Source organism: Euleptes europaea, chromosome 6 (assembly GCF_029931775.1).
Source record: "Euleptes europaea isolate rEulEur1 chromosome 6, rEulEur1.hap1, whole genome shotgun sequence".
Classification (NCBI taxonomy): domain Eukaryota; kingdom Metazoa; phylum Chordata; class Lepidosauria; order Squamata; family Sphaerodactylidae; genus Euleptes; species Euleptes europaea.
Genome location: NC_079317.1, coordinates 68,462,067 through 68,479,347, shown reverse-complemented (window position 1 = coordinate 68,479,347; position 17,281 = coordinate 68,462,067). Strand labels below are relative to the sequence as shown.

Sequence of the window (17,281 nt, the reverse complement as noted above, 5' to 3'; positions counted from 1 at the left end):
AACTTGGAGGGCTTTAAGAGGGGAGTGGACATTTTCTTGGAGGATAGGGCTATTCATGGCTACTAGTAAAAATGGATACTAATCATGATGCATACCTATTCTCTCCAGGATCAGGTGAGCATGCCTATTATTTTAGGTGCTGTGGAACACAGGCAGGATAATGCTGCGGTTGTCTTGTTTGTGGGCTTCCTAGAGGCACCTGGTTGGCCACTGTGTGAACAGACTGCTGGACTTGATGGGCCTTGGTCTGATCCAGCATGGCCTTTCTTATGTTTATAGCTGAACTGATATACAAGATAATCGTTTTGAGTCCTTCAGTTCATGCATCATAGGACAATGAAAGAAACAATGCAATTTGTCTTTTGTGTTTATTTGTAAACCTTCATGAGATCTTTATATGACAGTACACCAATACTTAACACAATCAGATTGCCATTTATGCACCGAACATTTTGCGGTATGTGATAAAATTATGGGCACTGTGATGTGCTAGTATTGTTACCACAAACATTCAACATCAGTTTACAGATTTTTGCACTACTCTGTAAACTATATTTTTCCATAAGTTTCTGCTAAATTAAGTTTATTTATTTTATTTTTCTGTAACGCTGCTTTGTAACATCAACTGTGTTTCAACAGGCAGGTGTGTGAAATTATTTATGTACCATAGTTTGTGGGGAACTCTTATCACTTTCATCTAGAAAACTGTTCCATATGGAAAACCATACTTTATAGATTATTTAATACAGTTCGTAGTGTTACAGAATGCCCTGCAGGTCTTCATATATTATTGAAGTAGCTCTGAAGCCTCCAATGTAGTGTTTTTAAAAAGGAAGTGGATTTTAATATATTCACTGTAAATGAAATATTGACAATAAAATTGTTTCTCCTTCTGAATGATTGGCGCCCCCCTCCCCATTTTAAGCCTCAGCAGTATTCTGTGTATTTATCTTGAATAAATTATGTGATAAACTAGCATCTCACTGAAACGGGAACCTTGCCTGCTTGGCAATAATATCTAGCAAGCATATTTGTAGCTTGCTGTTATGACCCAGTGCATCAGCCAGTAAGGCCTCTTGGGTCTTTCTTCTCCTCTTTGGGTCAGAAACGTGGTTGATTAGCTCCACCTATGCGCACTCCATATTCATGCACACTTCAAAGCGGGGTGTGGGTGAGGATATATTAAGGATCTTAGGTGCAGTTTATGGCGCAGGTCAGAGGCAAGCGCAGCTGATATTGGGCTGATGGGCAGGAGTCTAGTGAGCGGTCCAAAGTGCAAAGACCAGACATGAAAAACGCAACCTAAGGAAGGCAGGATAGAATTCCAAGAAGGCAGGCTCGTTTAAGGAATGGAAGCTGAGCTGGGCTCAGTCTGGGACAGGTTCTCACCTTCTGATTAGTTGTCCTGACTTGAGAAGTTAGCTAGCAAGCCTATGGTTTATGGGGTCTGTAATTGGTTCCTTGAGCCATGTGCTACAACCCAGTCAGGCGATCTTAGCCCAGGATACACTGTTGTTTTTTTGCAGCTGCAGCAGCTAGCACTGTGGTGTAGGTTGCAAGAGCTGGGCCCAGGTTGGTGGCAGTCTTGTTTCATGTCCCACCCTTGTGCCTTAAAGTGTAGAAAGGCTAATAGTTCTCATGGTGAGATGAAATTTTGCCTGTCATTGGGACAGGATGGGACTTCATGCCAACATATCAGAGTGGGTCTCAGCTACTACTAGGGATGGAATTCAGTTCACCTTGAATTCCAGTTTAGAGAAATCATGAAAAAGCTTGCTTAATCTGAGCTCTTGGAGAGCTTCGGATTCTCTGGTACAGGCAAGAAGAAGGAAGTTTCTTGTAGTATCTATCTCCACCTCCTGTCAGTGCCTAGAATGGATAGCATTGAGAGCGCCTAGTAATGTTCTTGTTAATGCTACTATAAAAGTATTTGTACTTTAAAGATAATTAATTTAATTTTCTTATGCTTTTAACAGTATAATTCTATAAAAGCACATTCTGCTGTTTGGCTAATGATTTTTTTAAATGCAAGTGTATTAATAATGGAAATATGCAGTTTCACATAATACAAATTGCAACATTTTAACTTCTCTCTCTCCCTCACCCTCCAGATAATATTGAAGTATCAGTAAATGACTTCATTATCAAAGCGACAGCAGCTACCCTCAAAGTAAGTAGCTAACTTTTAATAAAACATTGTAGATTGTACTTTTTCATGGCAAGTAATGGTGTAATGAGTTAAATCTTATCTTAACTGAAAGTAGGCCTTTTCAAATCTGTTCAATGAACACAAAAGTGGTTCATGTATTTTCTGTACTTCTGAAATCACAGTATACTTGAAAGAAGATTTCTTAGCCCCTTAGATATTTTCTGCTGCTTCTGTGGTTTTCCCATGTGCTGGTTAGAAAATGTATATACAGTTTTTATCCACATGGCACCTCCTCATGGTTATTAACATCACAGGTATAACTGCCAAGTGTTCTGATAACCTTAATCATTTAATCTTGGATAGCTGTTGGGTATTGATTTGAGCATATAGCAGCCCCCACACATCAAATGTTTATGTGACTCTATTGTGAGTACATAATATATTTAATTGATCATGACGTCAACATTTATTTGTTTATTTAGGATATTTTTATGCCGCCTCTTCAGAATTCTGCTCAAGGTGGCTACAATTAAAGCATCCCAGTATAAAAAGAAACCATTAAAAAGCAAGCCATGGATAGAAACTGCATTTGAACTATCCACAAAATAGAAGCAGAATATTAAAAAGGCTGGTAAGATAAAACTCCTAAATAAAAGGCTGAGTAAAATTAGACCTGGTGCCTAGTGAGTCTAAAGGGAGAGGATGTTCCACAGGCGAGGGGCCACCATGGAAATAATCCTTTCTCTGGTCACCACCGGCCTCACATCTGAAGGCAGGGGCACAGAGAGCGTGGCTTTAAAGAGTCACCGTACAGCTGCAGTGCGCAAATATATAGCTATAACAACAAAGCAGATACAGTGAAGATATGACTCCCTAACCATTTCTAAATAGGCTATATGTGCTCCAGTTGCTTTATCTATAGAGGCTTATAATTGTTCTGTTGTATTAAATGTTAGTACTTGATTGCATTTTTATAAATCTAGTCACCGAGGGAGGTGGGCAGACTATATAGCAAAATGCTGTAATTTGCTCTGCAGAAAAGCTTTTGCCATCTAAAATTGCTGTACAATAAAGACCTAGGCAAGTCTGTTAACGATAGGTCACTTTGGAGGTCATTAATTCATAGGGTCGCCATAAGTCAGAAGTGGCTTGACAGCACTCAACACACACAAAGGAAAAAACTTTTTGGAACGATTAATATTGCCAATTTATTTTATTTGTGTGTTCACAAATTTTTTAAAAGTGTGTATTTTTGCAACTCTGATGTTTAGATATTATTGGAAGAGTTCACCCATACATTGCAGAAAATAAACCAACAGAACCTCTTCAGAATTATCCCTTTGTAAACTAAACTACATATATAAATTGTTTTCAGAACACAACTAACTTTAAAGATGTCTCTGGTTTGTTTGTTTTTTGTTCCTTTGTGTCTGTGTGACAGAGGAACAACATTGCATTTTATGCAAAATGTGGAAAGGTTTGCTCACATCGAGCTCATGATAGTAATACATATCTGCTTGCTCAGATACCTACAGCTGCTCCTGAAGCAGCAAACAGTAACACTGGCTGTTGCTGGGATGCCACACACAAAACTCTAGACCAGTGGTTCCCAGTCTGGGGTACACGTACCCCCAGGAGTACAAATGAGGATATTTAGGGGTACGCAAAAAAAATTGAATAATGGCAAGAAGAGGCATTTGAAATAACAGCTACTATATTAATTGCAAACATTTTGGTAATATGAGGGGTACAGTTTATGGAAATGGGTTGCCAAGGGGTACGCAAGTGAAAAAAGGGTTGGCAACCACTGCTCTAGACCTCTGGACAGTTTGTCCCAGTGGCCTTTTATTGATGAACAACACACAAGGCAAGATGGATCCTTGTGACATCTGAAGGTTAATGATCATGTGATGGGAATTGTCCCAAACTACCACCTGTGACTTTCCAGTGAGATTAGAACCACTGTAAAGCAGTTCCTCTGACTCACATAGCCAGCCTAGACTAATCTCTCATGTTGAGCCTTCCCAAATGCTGATGCTGAAGGCTGCAGGGCTTAAGTGGACAAAAAGCCATGGGGCCTAGGGAGCTGCAACAAGGAGGGGAAACCTGATTAAATTGGTCTGTTCCATTAGCCCACTGATGATGATGCAAGAATTTCTGTTAGCACAGGAACAATGCCAGCCAGGTTCCTCGGCTTCACTGCAGCTGTCTAGCTGTCTAGCTTTTTGTCCATGCAACTCCCCCCAGCTTCTAAAAGCAGCATTTTGGAGGTCTCAAGAGCCACTGGGGGCGGGGGCACAACTACACATGTGTGCCTTTTAGGATCCAAGTGAATGTCCAAGTCAAAAATCTCAAATTGAACACATGAACGCATGAAGCTGCCTTATACTGAATCAGACCCTTGGTCTATCAAAGTCAGTATTGTCTACTCAGACCGACAGCAGCTCTCCAGGGTCTCAGGCAGAGGTCTTTCACATCACCTACTTGCCTAGTCCTTTAACTGGAGATGCCAGGGACTGAACCTGGGACCTTTTGCATGCCAAGCAGATGCTCTACCACTGAGACACAACCCCTCCCCTATTTTTATCCTATTTTATATTTCTTTGCAAGAATAAACAAGTATAGGCTTCTTTTTGGAGTGTTTTACATCGTTCCCAGTTATAGTTGCTATTAGTATTTAAGGGGGTTAACAAAAATCAAGTAGTATTGCATGTGGCAAGTTAATATTTAGCATTGTTGCATTAAGCCTTATCACAGCTGTGTGATGGAAACATTTCAATCTAATTTTAAAACGTCAAATTTGAAATTAACAAGTCTCACATTTGTCAAAAATTTAGCTCTTCTAAACAGTTATCGTTGACACAGATATATTATGGGTTCCCTCTCCTTTTTAATATTCAGCATTGTTTTTCTCCTATAATTGAAATATGGACAGAAAATCCTTATGGTTGGGGTAAGCTGTCTTAATTCTTAGTTCCTACCGTAGGTATCCAAAGGTGAGAGTTGATATCTGAAGGGATATGCATTCTGTTAATAATTCACCAACAGTTCAGCAACTGTACAGATCTATCTTTCCTTCTGGCTGTCCCCAGCTGTACAGTTTCCATGTTTACAATATACATTCATGCTTTGTGACAAAGTAGGCATGCTTGAATACCATCTAATAAAATAAATCTATTCAAAGATGTGCATGGCAAATCTTTTGTCATTGTTATTAACCTTGTCTTGGTTAAGCTAAACCTTTGCACAGATGTGAATGCCTATCTGCCCATAAATTCTAAAGGGTTTTCCTTATACTTGGTAATTGGTTGCACTATTATTCTTTTAACAGCTGTGTCTCATTCTGTCTCCTTCTTCCAGAAAATGCCAGATGTGAATGTGACCTGGGATGGAGAGGGCCCCCAGCAGCTGCAATCTATAGACATCAGTATTGTTGTGGCAACGGACCAAGGTATCATTACACCAATCATAAAAGATGCTGCAGCCAAGGGACTTCAGGAAATTGCTGCTTCTGCAAAGGTAGGTCACCATTACTTGATAATCTTTAGGAGTTGAATAGCTGGCACAAAGATTTACAACCAAGTATACGGTGTGCCCAAAAAAGCCCCCACAATTCCTTCATGCTTTCAAGCTGTTCTCTGCTGGATATGAAACATCTGTGACGATGTCCCATTCCAAAGGAATTACTGTATCTTATTTTGTTTCCTGGCAAGCATTCAGGGATTTTAATTGAGATTAAAGTCAACAAATACATTTAGTTTTAGTTTCTGCCCTACATTTATTTAAAGTTGCTAAAAGAGAGATTAATTCTGAGTGCCGTTTTCAGCAAAAACACAAAGAGGATAATACTAATTCTCAAAGGCAAAAAAAAAAAAAACCTCCTTTCTGACAAGTACTGACTTTTTTCGTCATTCCTTTGTGTATTTTGTTTACTGCCTTTTAAAAGCATCGCAGTCATTGCAGGCACTGCTGAATATCTGACATGCTAGAGTCCTGCCCAGGCGATAGCCAGTTACCTGCTTTCTCATATATTAATCGATACACACAATTTGAAATTATGACATTATAATAATTGGCAAGTTGTCTTTAAATTGTTTAATGGCCTGTTAATGCATTCTTGACATGGAGCAGAGAAGCTTTTAGAGTTATAGAATCATAGAGTTGGAAGGGACCACCAGGGTCATCTAGTCCAACTCTCTGCACAATGCAGAAAATTCACAACTACCTCCCCCCCCCCCATGAAATGTTTACGCTTATTATTTTATCTAGCTGCCACAAAGGATTATTTTACAGCCGGTATGACTGGACAAAACAATCCAGTTTAATATTTTGATCTCTGAAAAAGTGTGCTTGCACACAGTCATATTTCTTTAAAGGCTGTATGTACAAAGTTTCATACAAGCAATTATCTTTGTTATTCTGCAGATGGCACTAAAGAGAACAACATTTTTTCAATCCAAGCATTAGGCAGTATAGATTGTTCATATCCTTTATGACTTCTGGGATTGTTGCTAGTACTAGTGAAAGCAGAAATAGGCCTCAGATATTTCAAGCCATACAACACTCTCTGTGGATTTATCTTTTTCAAGAACAAAAGCTAAGCACAGACTATGGTGCAATATTTTACATTAGTGAAAAATATAAAGGAAAATGCAATCTGGTTTTAGTGAAAATGCAGATACAATTTGGGACTATGTTTGGGATATAAATCTTTAAATAAATAGGGGAAAGAAGGTGTATAAAGTACTTAAAGAGCTACATCATATGAAATACAACATGAGAATTCAGGCAAAAGACACTGCAGAGGTGGCAATGAGCAAAAAACAAATTTGATTTATTAGAAACTTATCCGTTAAAAAAAGCATTTCTCTCTTGATTAAACAAAGGGTCACTGTAAACAGAACACCAGAAAGTTCCACGTTCAAGTGAGATGAGGCCAATTCAGATTAGGATTTCAGCACAAGGGGTTATTTCTCTCCCCCCCCCCACGTGTATGTGTGTGTATGTTTAATCGATACACACAACTTGTTTATATATACACACATACTACCTCTCCTGATTTTTTCAACCAGAAGCACCTTTGCGAAGGTGCTGTTGGCTGCGTTGAGAAAACATGCAGGTCAATCAACATAGGCTTGAAAGTATTATATGTCTCTCAGCTCAGATTGTCTGGACCACTGGTGAAATTGTAAAGACCACTTTACATCAGGGAGAATCCGTACATTATTAAGTAAGTGAAGGTATAATATCCATAATGCCTCAGGAGGATAAAGTATTCACATCTAAAACATCTTATCACATTTTACTTCTTAACAGTGATTTTAAAATGTTTATTTATTTATTTATGCATGTTTATTCAGCTTTTCTCCTCAAAATATTGCCAGATCTTCGCTCTAGTAGACTGGTTAATAGTGTAATTCAGGAATATTAATCAAGCAGAGTTTAGCATCACAATAAAATTCTCCAGCAGTATCAGAATATTAACAAATACAATTTAACATGGAAACTGGGATGGGGGCATAACTTTAACATAGAAGAAAAATCTATTCTACAAGACTTTAATATGGAAAAAAAGTATACACTGGATAGAACTCTAGAGGCCAGCCTCTGTTTGAATGGATGACTCTCTGAATTTTCTTTTATAGAGGGTTCAGGCAGGGATAATCATTCTCACTGCTGGCTTTTTTTTAATAGTATCAGAAATATTCACAGTTACTGTAGAAGTAATAGAACCAATAAAATGCACCAGGTTAGTACAACAAATTCAAAATATCACTATGCCGGTGAATATGTCATGGTTGTATATTTGCCTGTTTTGGGGTCAATTTGGTCAAATTTAAGGGTACAAAATAAATAGCAGTACATTAGAATTGTTAGCAACAGATTTAATCGACAGTACTTAAAGACCAATAGAGTTCTCAAAAATGCAAGAAGGAAGATACTTACTGTGCAATCTTGAAGGGAGAGGAACTCCTTAGGAGCTGGCGTGACCCGCGCTGGCGTAAGTTCCCATTTAACCCATGATAAGGGGCCCTTATGCCATCACAGGTGTCATCCACGCCAACCCTGGGATGCCACACCGCGGGGCTTGGGCACAGGTGCTGCCTCCGGGCAACATTCCAGAGGTGCAAATTCCTGCGCCGGCATCCTGGAAGGTGTCCCTTGGGCACTCCTGGGGGCGGAGTTGCCTTTAGGCAGCTTCATAACCCCTCCCCCTTAGGAATGGGCTGCCCGAGATAAAAATTCAGACTAATAATTGAAATCTATTTTACAGTTGATATCCTCAGAGACAGATGTTAATTTATTTTGAAAGGTGGGTATCTCTAAAACCTTACAGTGCATTCCTAAAGAGAGTTACTCCAGTCTAAGCCCATTGAAATGAATGGGCTCCAGTCTAAGCCCATTGAAATGAATGGGCTTAGACTGGAATAACTCTTCTTAGAGATGCATTGTTAAACAGGCAAAATAATTTTGATTCTTGTACAGATTTTGTTTTACAGCCTTTGCTTATTGAAATAACATAAGTGAAATAGAAGGAATTGGATTAGTTGGCAGAAGATTTTATTGGGCAAATAACTACTCTAGAGCTGCAAAGATGTGTAATTAAAAATCCCATTAGCGAAGGTGGCTTAGCTTTCCTTTCCATTACAGTGTCGATTGTCAGCATTCTTGGGGGGGGGGGCAACGTAAACAGAAATACTATATTCACGGTGGTCTCTAGATGCTGTTTTCTAGGTATGTTAAAACTGTCAGACAAATTTAACTTTGTCATAAGTCTCTTGTTCTTAAGATTTCAACAAGGATAAATATGAGCAACTTTTCTAAATTAAATAGACTATAAGTAATTAGATATAAAGATCCCCCCAATAATAATCTATTAATTATAACAATCAGTTTATTGACTATAAATTAATTCTTTGGCAGATATTGACAATAAATGTGTCATTTCCCCAATGTTATTCCATTAAAACATTATATTTGAATGGAGTAACAAAATATTCAGTTAAGGAATATCTCAGTATTTGAAAAATAAATACTTGGAAATGGTGGAAGAAGAGAGACTGTCACAGAGGAGGAGCCATGGCTCAGTGATAAAACATTTATTTTGCATGCAGACGGTCCTAAGTTCAGTTCCCAGCATGGCCAGTTAAAAGGGATCAGGAAGCCCCGTGTAGTTTTCTCCACCATTTGAAAAAGGAAGTTGTCAGCCAGGCAGTTCAGGAAGTTGAGTGATTGTGGACTATCAGAGTTTGTCTCCCAGCAAAATTTCCCAGCACGGAAATTTAAGTTACCCATAACTTACAAGGTCATATTGTTCGAAATTATTTCTGTGTAGTATTGCATCCTTTGAAGACTTAAGTAAATCATACATACTAGCTTTAAATAATTACTGGGAAAAGTTGCAGTCTGAAACCATAATATGATGGGATTGCTTTCAAATAAAACTGTTTTGTAAAGAAGTGATTGACAGTGTTGTGGCAGACAATCTGCCAGAAAATCTATAGGCTACCTTCTCAGGCGATACTCATGAGTTACTAAAGAAAGACCATCTTAATTTTGCTCAGTATTTATTAGCAGCAGCATGGGTATAGGTAAGGAAACTTTGGAAGGCTAGTAAGGGCCTTGGCATTAAAAGCCTTTCAAAAGCTCCGGGACCTAGAATTAATAAGTAGAAAATGACAAAGCAATAACTTGTTTATGATGAATTAAAATGAGACTTTTTATTATTTTTGGAATGACCATGACCACGCTGAAGGATTTTCAGGTTTAGAAATGAACGTGGGTAGAATGATTGCTTTTTATACGAACTGTAAATCAGATTGAATTATGAAGCACTGTGAATTGTGTTGTATTTATATACTAAAAGAAGAATGGAATAGCCCCTATATGCTTCAGGGGAATGGGTGCGCATACTGTATGTACACTGAAACAGTTTTTTCTTTCTTTCTGAATTGTTAAATTTCTGTAATATCTGTATTTTGAAGAACTGGGGCAAATGTGGCTTATTTTGGTTTGAAGTTCCGCTTCATCTAGTCTTGCTATTAGTATGTTTCTGTTGCAAAAGCAAGTGTTTTTTCTCTTTTTTCTTTTTCTAAGATAAAAAATATGCTGCTCTGTAAAATACAACAGAGCAGTTTGCATCATTTTAACTTGTGAAGAGTCTTGTCATTTTATTGCTAGCATCTCTTCAAAAGGGAAGTGGAGCGTAGCCTGAAATGAAAGTTTTGTGGATTTCTTATACTAGCAGGAAACTGTAAAAGTTAACAACCTAGCTGTCATAACTCTCTAATATGTACGAAGAGGTGATCTTGACAGAGGGATATATATAGGCATGTGTAGTAAAATGTCTTAATTCCCAAATATCTACTAGGCAAGTGTCTTTCCATAAAGATAATGGGTGGTTGGAGAGCTTTTCTTTAGTCATCCCTAGCTCCAGTTCCAGTCCCATCTAAATACCACTGGGGCATCCATTTAATAGCAGAAGTATTTCTGTCAGAGCCATTTCTAAAATAAAAGTTGCAAATTTTTTGCCATCAAGTCAAAGCTGACTTATGGCGACCCTGTAGGGCAAGAGACATTTGCAGGGTGGCTGTGATTGCTTGCCTCCGCGTCACTACCCTGGTATTCCTTGGAGGTCTCCTATCCAAGTACTAGCCAGGGTCAGGGCTTGAGAGTGTGTGACTGGCCCAAGGTCACCCAGCAAGCTTCCATGGCACAAGTGGGGATTTGGACGTGGGTTTCCCAGGTCCTAGTCCGACACCTTAACCACGACACCATGGTGGCTCTTTACAAGTTGTATTACCACCATCAATATTATAAACACTTGTCGATACCAATAGTGGCTGGTAAACATAAAATTGTGTTATCCCTCTCAGTATTGCCTTCACCTGAGTCCTTGCAAACTGGGATTCTTCCACTAGATTGGGTGTATTGTTGCCTTATCAGAGAGAAATATGGTATTAGACTGTGGGTTAGAGCCAGCAAATCACTTTCATGCAAGGATCACAGATCTTCCCTGCTTTCTTCTCCCCACAGCAGTCCCTACTGACCTCAGGAAAGTTGATTCCTAGGAATGCAGGACCTGTGTAAAGTAATAGCCCCCCCCCCCAGGTCGGTGGCTTTAGTGTGGAGAGAGAAGAGACAACGTCACTCTACCCTCCTACCTTCAGCAGAGCTCCACTGACAGAAGGTGGGAAGGGAATTTTACCCCCTTCACCCCTCATCATCACTGCAGTACACTGACCCTTCCCATTACAGTGGGAAGAGACTGCTTGAGGAGGGGAGAAGATCTGCAACTGTCCGTTCCTTCTGCATTCAGATCACTGGATTCAAAGTAGTAAAGCAGGGGTGGGGAACCTCAGGCCCGGGGGCCGCATACGGCCCCCGAGGACATTTTTTGTGGCCCTCGGGAGCTCCGGGGCCCTGCTGCAGAGGCGGGGCGCAGGGCGGCCCTCCCAGAGGGAGCCACGGAGCCACGTGCTTACAGCAGCGCTGCAGCGCCCTTTGGACCTCCTCTTGCCGACTGTCGGCTGTTGAGCAGCGAGAGGGAGGGGGAAAGAGGCTGGTGGCTCCCGGCAGCAGAGCATGCATGCAGGAGCCGATCGGGCTTCGGGGGGAGCCTTTTGTGGACTGGGGAGGAGAGGGCATGGAGACTGGGGCCCGGTCGCATGGGGCTCTGCGTGTGGGGGGGGGCAGGGGAGGCTGGGGCCCGGTCGTGCGGGGCCAGCGTGCGCGGGTGTGTGTGGAAGGCTTTTCTCTCTTCCTCTTTTTCTGTCACTCTTTCTCCTTTCTCTCCCTCTCTTTCTCCCTCTTTTTCTCCCTCTTTCTTTGTCTCTCTCCGTCCTTTTCTTTGTCTCCCTCCGTCCTTTTCTCTGTCTCCCTCCGTCCTTTTCTTTCTTCCTCTCTCTCCCTCCCTCCCTTTTCCTCTTTCTCTGTTTTCCTTCCTCCCTTGCCGATCGACTGTGGTCTGTGCCCCCCTGGCACCTCATTTGCTCAGGCCCACTGCTGGCTGCCCTTCAGCCTGGGAGGGGGGAGTGGGGGCACCCCGCAGGCCTTCTCTCTGTGGCCTCCCCTGGGGTTGCCAACCTCCAGGTGGTGGCTGGAGACCTGACAACCCTAGTCTCTTCCCCCCTACCAGGAGATCTACACCTGGTATGGCCCCTGAATGATGTCATAAATGTGCAAATGGCCCTTGGCTGGAAAAAGGTTCCCCACCCCTGTAGTAAAGTAATAAATCTGTACTTCTCTACATCAAGATGTACTTGGTTTACAACAGTTGTCTTTATCAGAACTGGACTACTTTATATATAAGGATTCTGCATATGCAGAGTCTCATTCTAAACTGATTTTTAATTATCTCTAAAATATATATTTAGATCTACAGAATCCATGCTCTGAACAGTCAATGAATATCTCATTTTTAATTGTGTTAGATGTAGTGATGCAATTTATGAAAGTTTTATGTGTCCAGGTATGCCTTGTGAAATCACTGAAAATTATGGTTTTGTTACTTCTCAGAGGCAATGATTTGTCACTGTGATCCTAAACTATAGACACTTGCTTAAACTCATTTTCAGATGGCTATTGGGTGGTATTTCCTGGCAATGACAGAATTTGTGGTTTCATTTTAATATTTACTAATAAATAGAATTTTTGAAATATATTATTTTTCACTGATACAGAGTATGAAGGCGATCTCTTTGCACTTGTTGCTGAAACACTGAAAGACCAAGACCATAGATGGGGGCATGCTGGATATGTGTTTCATGCATCCTCCAGAATCAAGCAATATTTGCAGAGAAAACATGCTCAGAGTATTTCTCTGTTGGGGTCTTCTTGTTGTTGGCATGGCTAGTTGTTGAATACAAAAAAAGCTTTCCATAAGGCAAAATGTTGACTAACACAATTTGCAGTATGCAGTGAACTTTTGAGAGCTGAGCTGAGAAATTGCCATGGAAGATCCAGAGTGATCAAACCTCCGGTGTGGGAATATAAGCCTGTTCACTGAAGATACAACTTGGAGTACTGCTGTCACAAATTGTAACAGCTGGCTGAATCCCTTGATAATGATTTAGGAGAACAGCTGCCTGACGGAAATACTTGTATGAGCAAAATATTTTTTAAAGCATTTTAACGTTACTGTTACTTTTTCTTCCACGTTGCTGAAAATCATGCTTATTTATATATTTTGGGTTTTATTTAGGCTCTATCAAAGAAAGCAAGAGATGGAAAATTGCTACCAGAAGAATGCCAAGGAGGATCTTTTAGGTATTTTAATTCATTATTGTATAACTTACCTCTTCCCACAGAATAGCTGTGTGAGATGGGCTTGTGGAATTAAATATTTGTTCTCTAGTACAAGTAGAGCAGTTAAATTCTGGTTATCGGGCAGCCCAGTCGTAAAGGGGGGGCATATCCACAGCAGCCAGGAGCAGTGCAGCTTCCCGGCCATCACAGAGGCAAAGAGTAGTTTAAAAAAAATTAAAAAGCTAAAAAAGGGGAGAAATCCTCAATTTCCTACAACAAAAGGTGGTGCAGCACTGCCACAGCTCCTCCCCCTGGAAGGCCCCGGGAATGCCCCTGCTTCTGGGAAAGCCCCTCCAGCGTGGCTGCACTGGCAGCGAGGACTGGCAGCTCCCAGACACTGGTGTGTTTGCCCCTGTGCTGGCATAGGTGTCACCTTATTCTGTGATAAGGTGGCACTACGCCAGTGCCAGGTCTCCTAAGAAGCTCCGTCGTTCCCCCCCCTTCAGGAATGGGCTCTTAAGCTTCTTATACTCTTAGGTTGTATGCAGGTTTATGAAGGGTCATTGTGATCTTTTCTCCTGCGGAATGAGCTTTGCTTTCCCCTGACTTTATTCCTCAAAGGAGAGGCAAACTTCCTCCGAATCCAACCTGCTTCTCTCCCACATTTCACATAGGCTGTCCAATTTTTTTTTGTCACTTTCCCAGGCTTCTTGCATGTTGCTATGATTAACTAAAAATTGGTTCTGTGTGCTTTTAAAAAAGAAGTGGGTGTTTTAGGTGAAAAGACTTGGGGGGAAGCTCTAAGAAGGAGAAGGGCACTGGACAGCCATTAAAATATGCATCTAGATAATACACAGTTTGCTGTTTGTGCTCTTGGAACTCTCCCCCCCCCCACCCCCAGTTAATAGTCTTTCCAGACTTAGCGTAAGTTTGTGTCCAAATACGCTTGAGACCATCCAGACTTATCCCAGGCATTTGTGTAGTAAGTACGTTAGTTTATTGTAGATGATGTAGAAATCTGACAATAAGAAATTCATGAGACTTAAGTCATTAAAAAATGGTGAAACATGAAGGAGAACAACAAAGAATGCTGGGGGAAATTCAGGATGTGAAAATCTTTCTTGTATTCCTTATAAGCCCTCTTAGCTTTGTAATGGTGTATTAAGAACCCCCACCCCGGGAAGCAGTCCTTTTAAAACACACAGAAATGAAGAGTGCCCATTCTAAAGCAACATGTTAACCACTAAATCACAGAGCCATACTGAGATCACTCAAAAACCAATCTCTGTAGGTTATCAGCCCTCTGACTGAAGAGAAGTCAGAAATTTATTTATTCCTGGTGTCAAGAGGAAACCTTGTATCCCAGCCAAAGATCACTCATGTTTATCTTTTAATATTTTTTATTAAAATCAATCTAATCACTCTAGAAATGATTAAATATGAAAGAATTTCTGGGCAAGCACCCAATGAGTCACAATTATCTTTCCAAGGATGTAACAGTCAGAACTTTGCCGAAATGGTAAAAATAAATTCTCAGGCCTGCTTTGTTCAGCCATTGACAATCAGGGTCTGTGACAGCTGTATTTATCAAAAGGTTGTTGCTCTTGCAAGCTGCGTGTCTATAAGGAATTAATTTCTTCTCATTCCTCTTACCACTAGACAATGATCCTAGTTGTGTTGTATGAGTGACCATGAAAGGTTATGTGTATGGTAGTGGTGGTAATGGCTGTTGTTTGGAGCACACACTACACATTCCAATATCATGTTATATACATACCCCCCTTTTTCTGTGGGATGTTGGGTAATTTGTTTTGGAAAATTTCATTTTGCGCATGATGTTTGTGCCTGTTATTCTTCATAATTGGTTTCCCGCCGTTCACTCCTGCCTGCATGTTTAAATTCAGTTCATAGATGTGAGAGCACCATAGCATACATCCTGATGTGTCTACCTAGTTGTCCTGGAATAAATTGCACGTGCCTATGCTGCGATGGCCTGCTGGGCTAATATCCTTCTATGCACCAGACTGCCTGGTTGCTGGAGAAGGGCTTGTCCGAGGCCATGCACTGGTCACAATAGAACATCTTATCACACATGTTTTTCTGTGTGCATTGTTGCTCCAACGCAAAAAGTTGGCAATGTGGAACTCACTGGCCTTCTCTCTTTCCAGCCACACCTTTCCTCTCACCTAACCCTGGCCTTGATGCATGTATCTGAGTGACATACATTTATAAGCAGAATCTAACTTTGTGTTAGGAGCAAGAGCACAGGGCAGTAACTAGCTGCAAGATAAGCAGTATCCTCAACTACTGGCCATATAAAGAGAAACTGAACACTTCTCCAATCAGTTATAAACCTATGTACTGTTCACCAATATGTCTACAGACCCATAATTATGGAAACCTAACATCTCTGGCTTTATGTATGAGTTTCATCTGTGCAGGATCATTGTTCCTTGAGTTCAGGTCTTATCATGGGCAATTGGTTACTGTAACCATGTTCTGATGTGTGCTCCTGATAAAGATATCTACGTAAAATATATGATACATGACAATTGGAAAACAGAGGCCAAGAGCACAGCAGTGTTTCTTTTCTTTAAAAACTTAAGACTAGAAAATACGTTCTTGATTGTAATCAAACAATTCAGAACATTTGTAGGGCTAATGAGAGTCCAGCAGAACCAGAATACAAGCCCCAATTAGCAATAACAGCTTTATTGGATGGAAAGGATGAATGTTGCTGACATCCATGGCTATTTCCTAGATTCCCCACCCATGAGTGCCATGTTTATACTTACCCTTTGATATATTTTCTCTCCCCCTCCCACCCACTCCAGCATTTCAAATCTTGGCATGTTTGGCATTAGCAGCTTCATTTCTTTTGTAAACCCTCCTCAAGCCTGTGTCTTAGCTGTGGGACGAACTCGAACGGAACTTGGGATTATGGTGGATGAAGAAGGGAATGAGAAGCTTCAGCAACACCAACTCATGACAGTGACTCTGTCAAGCGATGGCCGAATGGTGAATGATGAACTTGCTTCAAAATTTCTAGAGAGCCTTAAATCTAACTTGGAGAACCCAGCCGGTCTTGCCTTGTGTTGAAATGATGACCCATTGGTAGTGGTCTTAGCAAAAGTATGGAAACGGGATAAGAAAAGGAAACAAAAGGAAACCAGGTACAAAAATAGGAAGATAAAAGCATAAAATGGACAGTGAAACTATTTATTTATTTGAGTTAACTTGAAAGACTTCTTTAAAAAAAATACAAGATTCTCTCCTTGGCTTTCATATACTGATATATTGTTAAATGTATTGAATCAAACTTGTTAAGAGCAATTGCACAATGTGCTTTAATACATAAGTTTTTTCAGTTACCCGAATGTGTATATGAAAAGTAGTATAAGTAGTAAAAGAGCGCAAAACCCGTCATTTCCTCCAGAGTGAAGAGACCAGAGAGTGTATTCAAGCAAAAGGATATAAATCTCACCAGCCTTAGAAACCAGTCTGTATCGTTGATTCTGCTGTTTGATACAGAACAAGTGTTTCAGTTAAAAGAAAGTGTTTTGTTAGAAGATGAACTGTGTTATCTACTCTGAGAATCCTGAGAACTTTGCTAGCAACTTTGTATGAGTTCTCAGTACACTATAGATGTATTGGATATCAGTAAACAGGAAATAAAAATTAGAATGCTGATTGAATTTGTGAGTGAATGTAAATGGGGAAAATGTGCATATACATATTTTATAACAATCAATGCCTAGTGCTGACTTTGAATTGCACATAGTATTAAAAACAAAGAATTTAAGTATTATTGCACATTATGTCAACCTACGATTCCTTGGTAATCGTTATAATTCCAACATTTCCCTACAGGTATTGCTCACGGTT

At 40.3% G+C, this 17,281-nt stretch overlaps 1 protein-coding gene across 1 annotated transcript in view; it reads left to right on the top strand.

Moving 5' to 3' along the window:
- PDHX (pyruvate dehydrogenase complex component X) overlaps nt 1–16,510 on the top strand; it is a 52,850-nt gene extending 36,340 nt beyond the window's left edge. The window contains exons 7-10 of the mRNA XM_056851017.1: nt 2,112–2,170; nt 5,510–5,668; nt 13,353–13,417; nt 16,231–16,510. Of these exons, the coding sequence (XP_056706995.1) occupies nt 2,112–2,170; nt 5,510–5,668; nt 13,353–13,417; nt 16,231–16,495 (548 nt within the window). The 3' untranslated portion in view covers nt 16,496–16,510. The remainder of the gene's footprint in view (nt 1–2,111; nt 2,171–5,509; nt 5,669–13,352; nt 13,418–16,230) is intronic.
- The last annotated feature ends 771 nt before the right edge of the window (nt 16,511–17,281 follow it).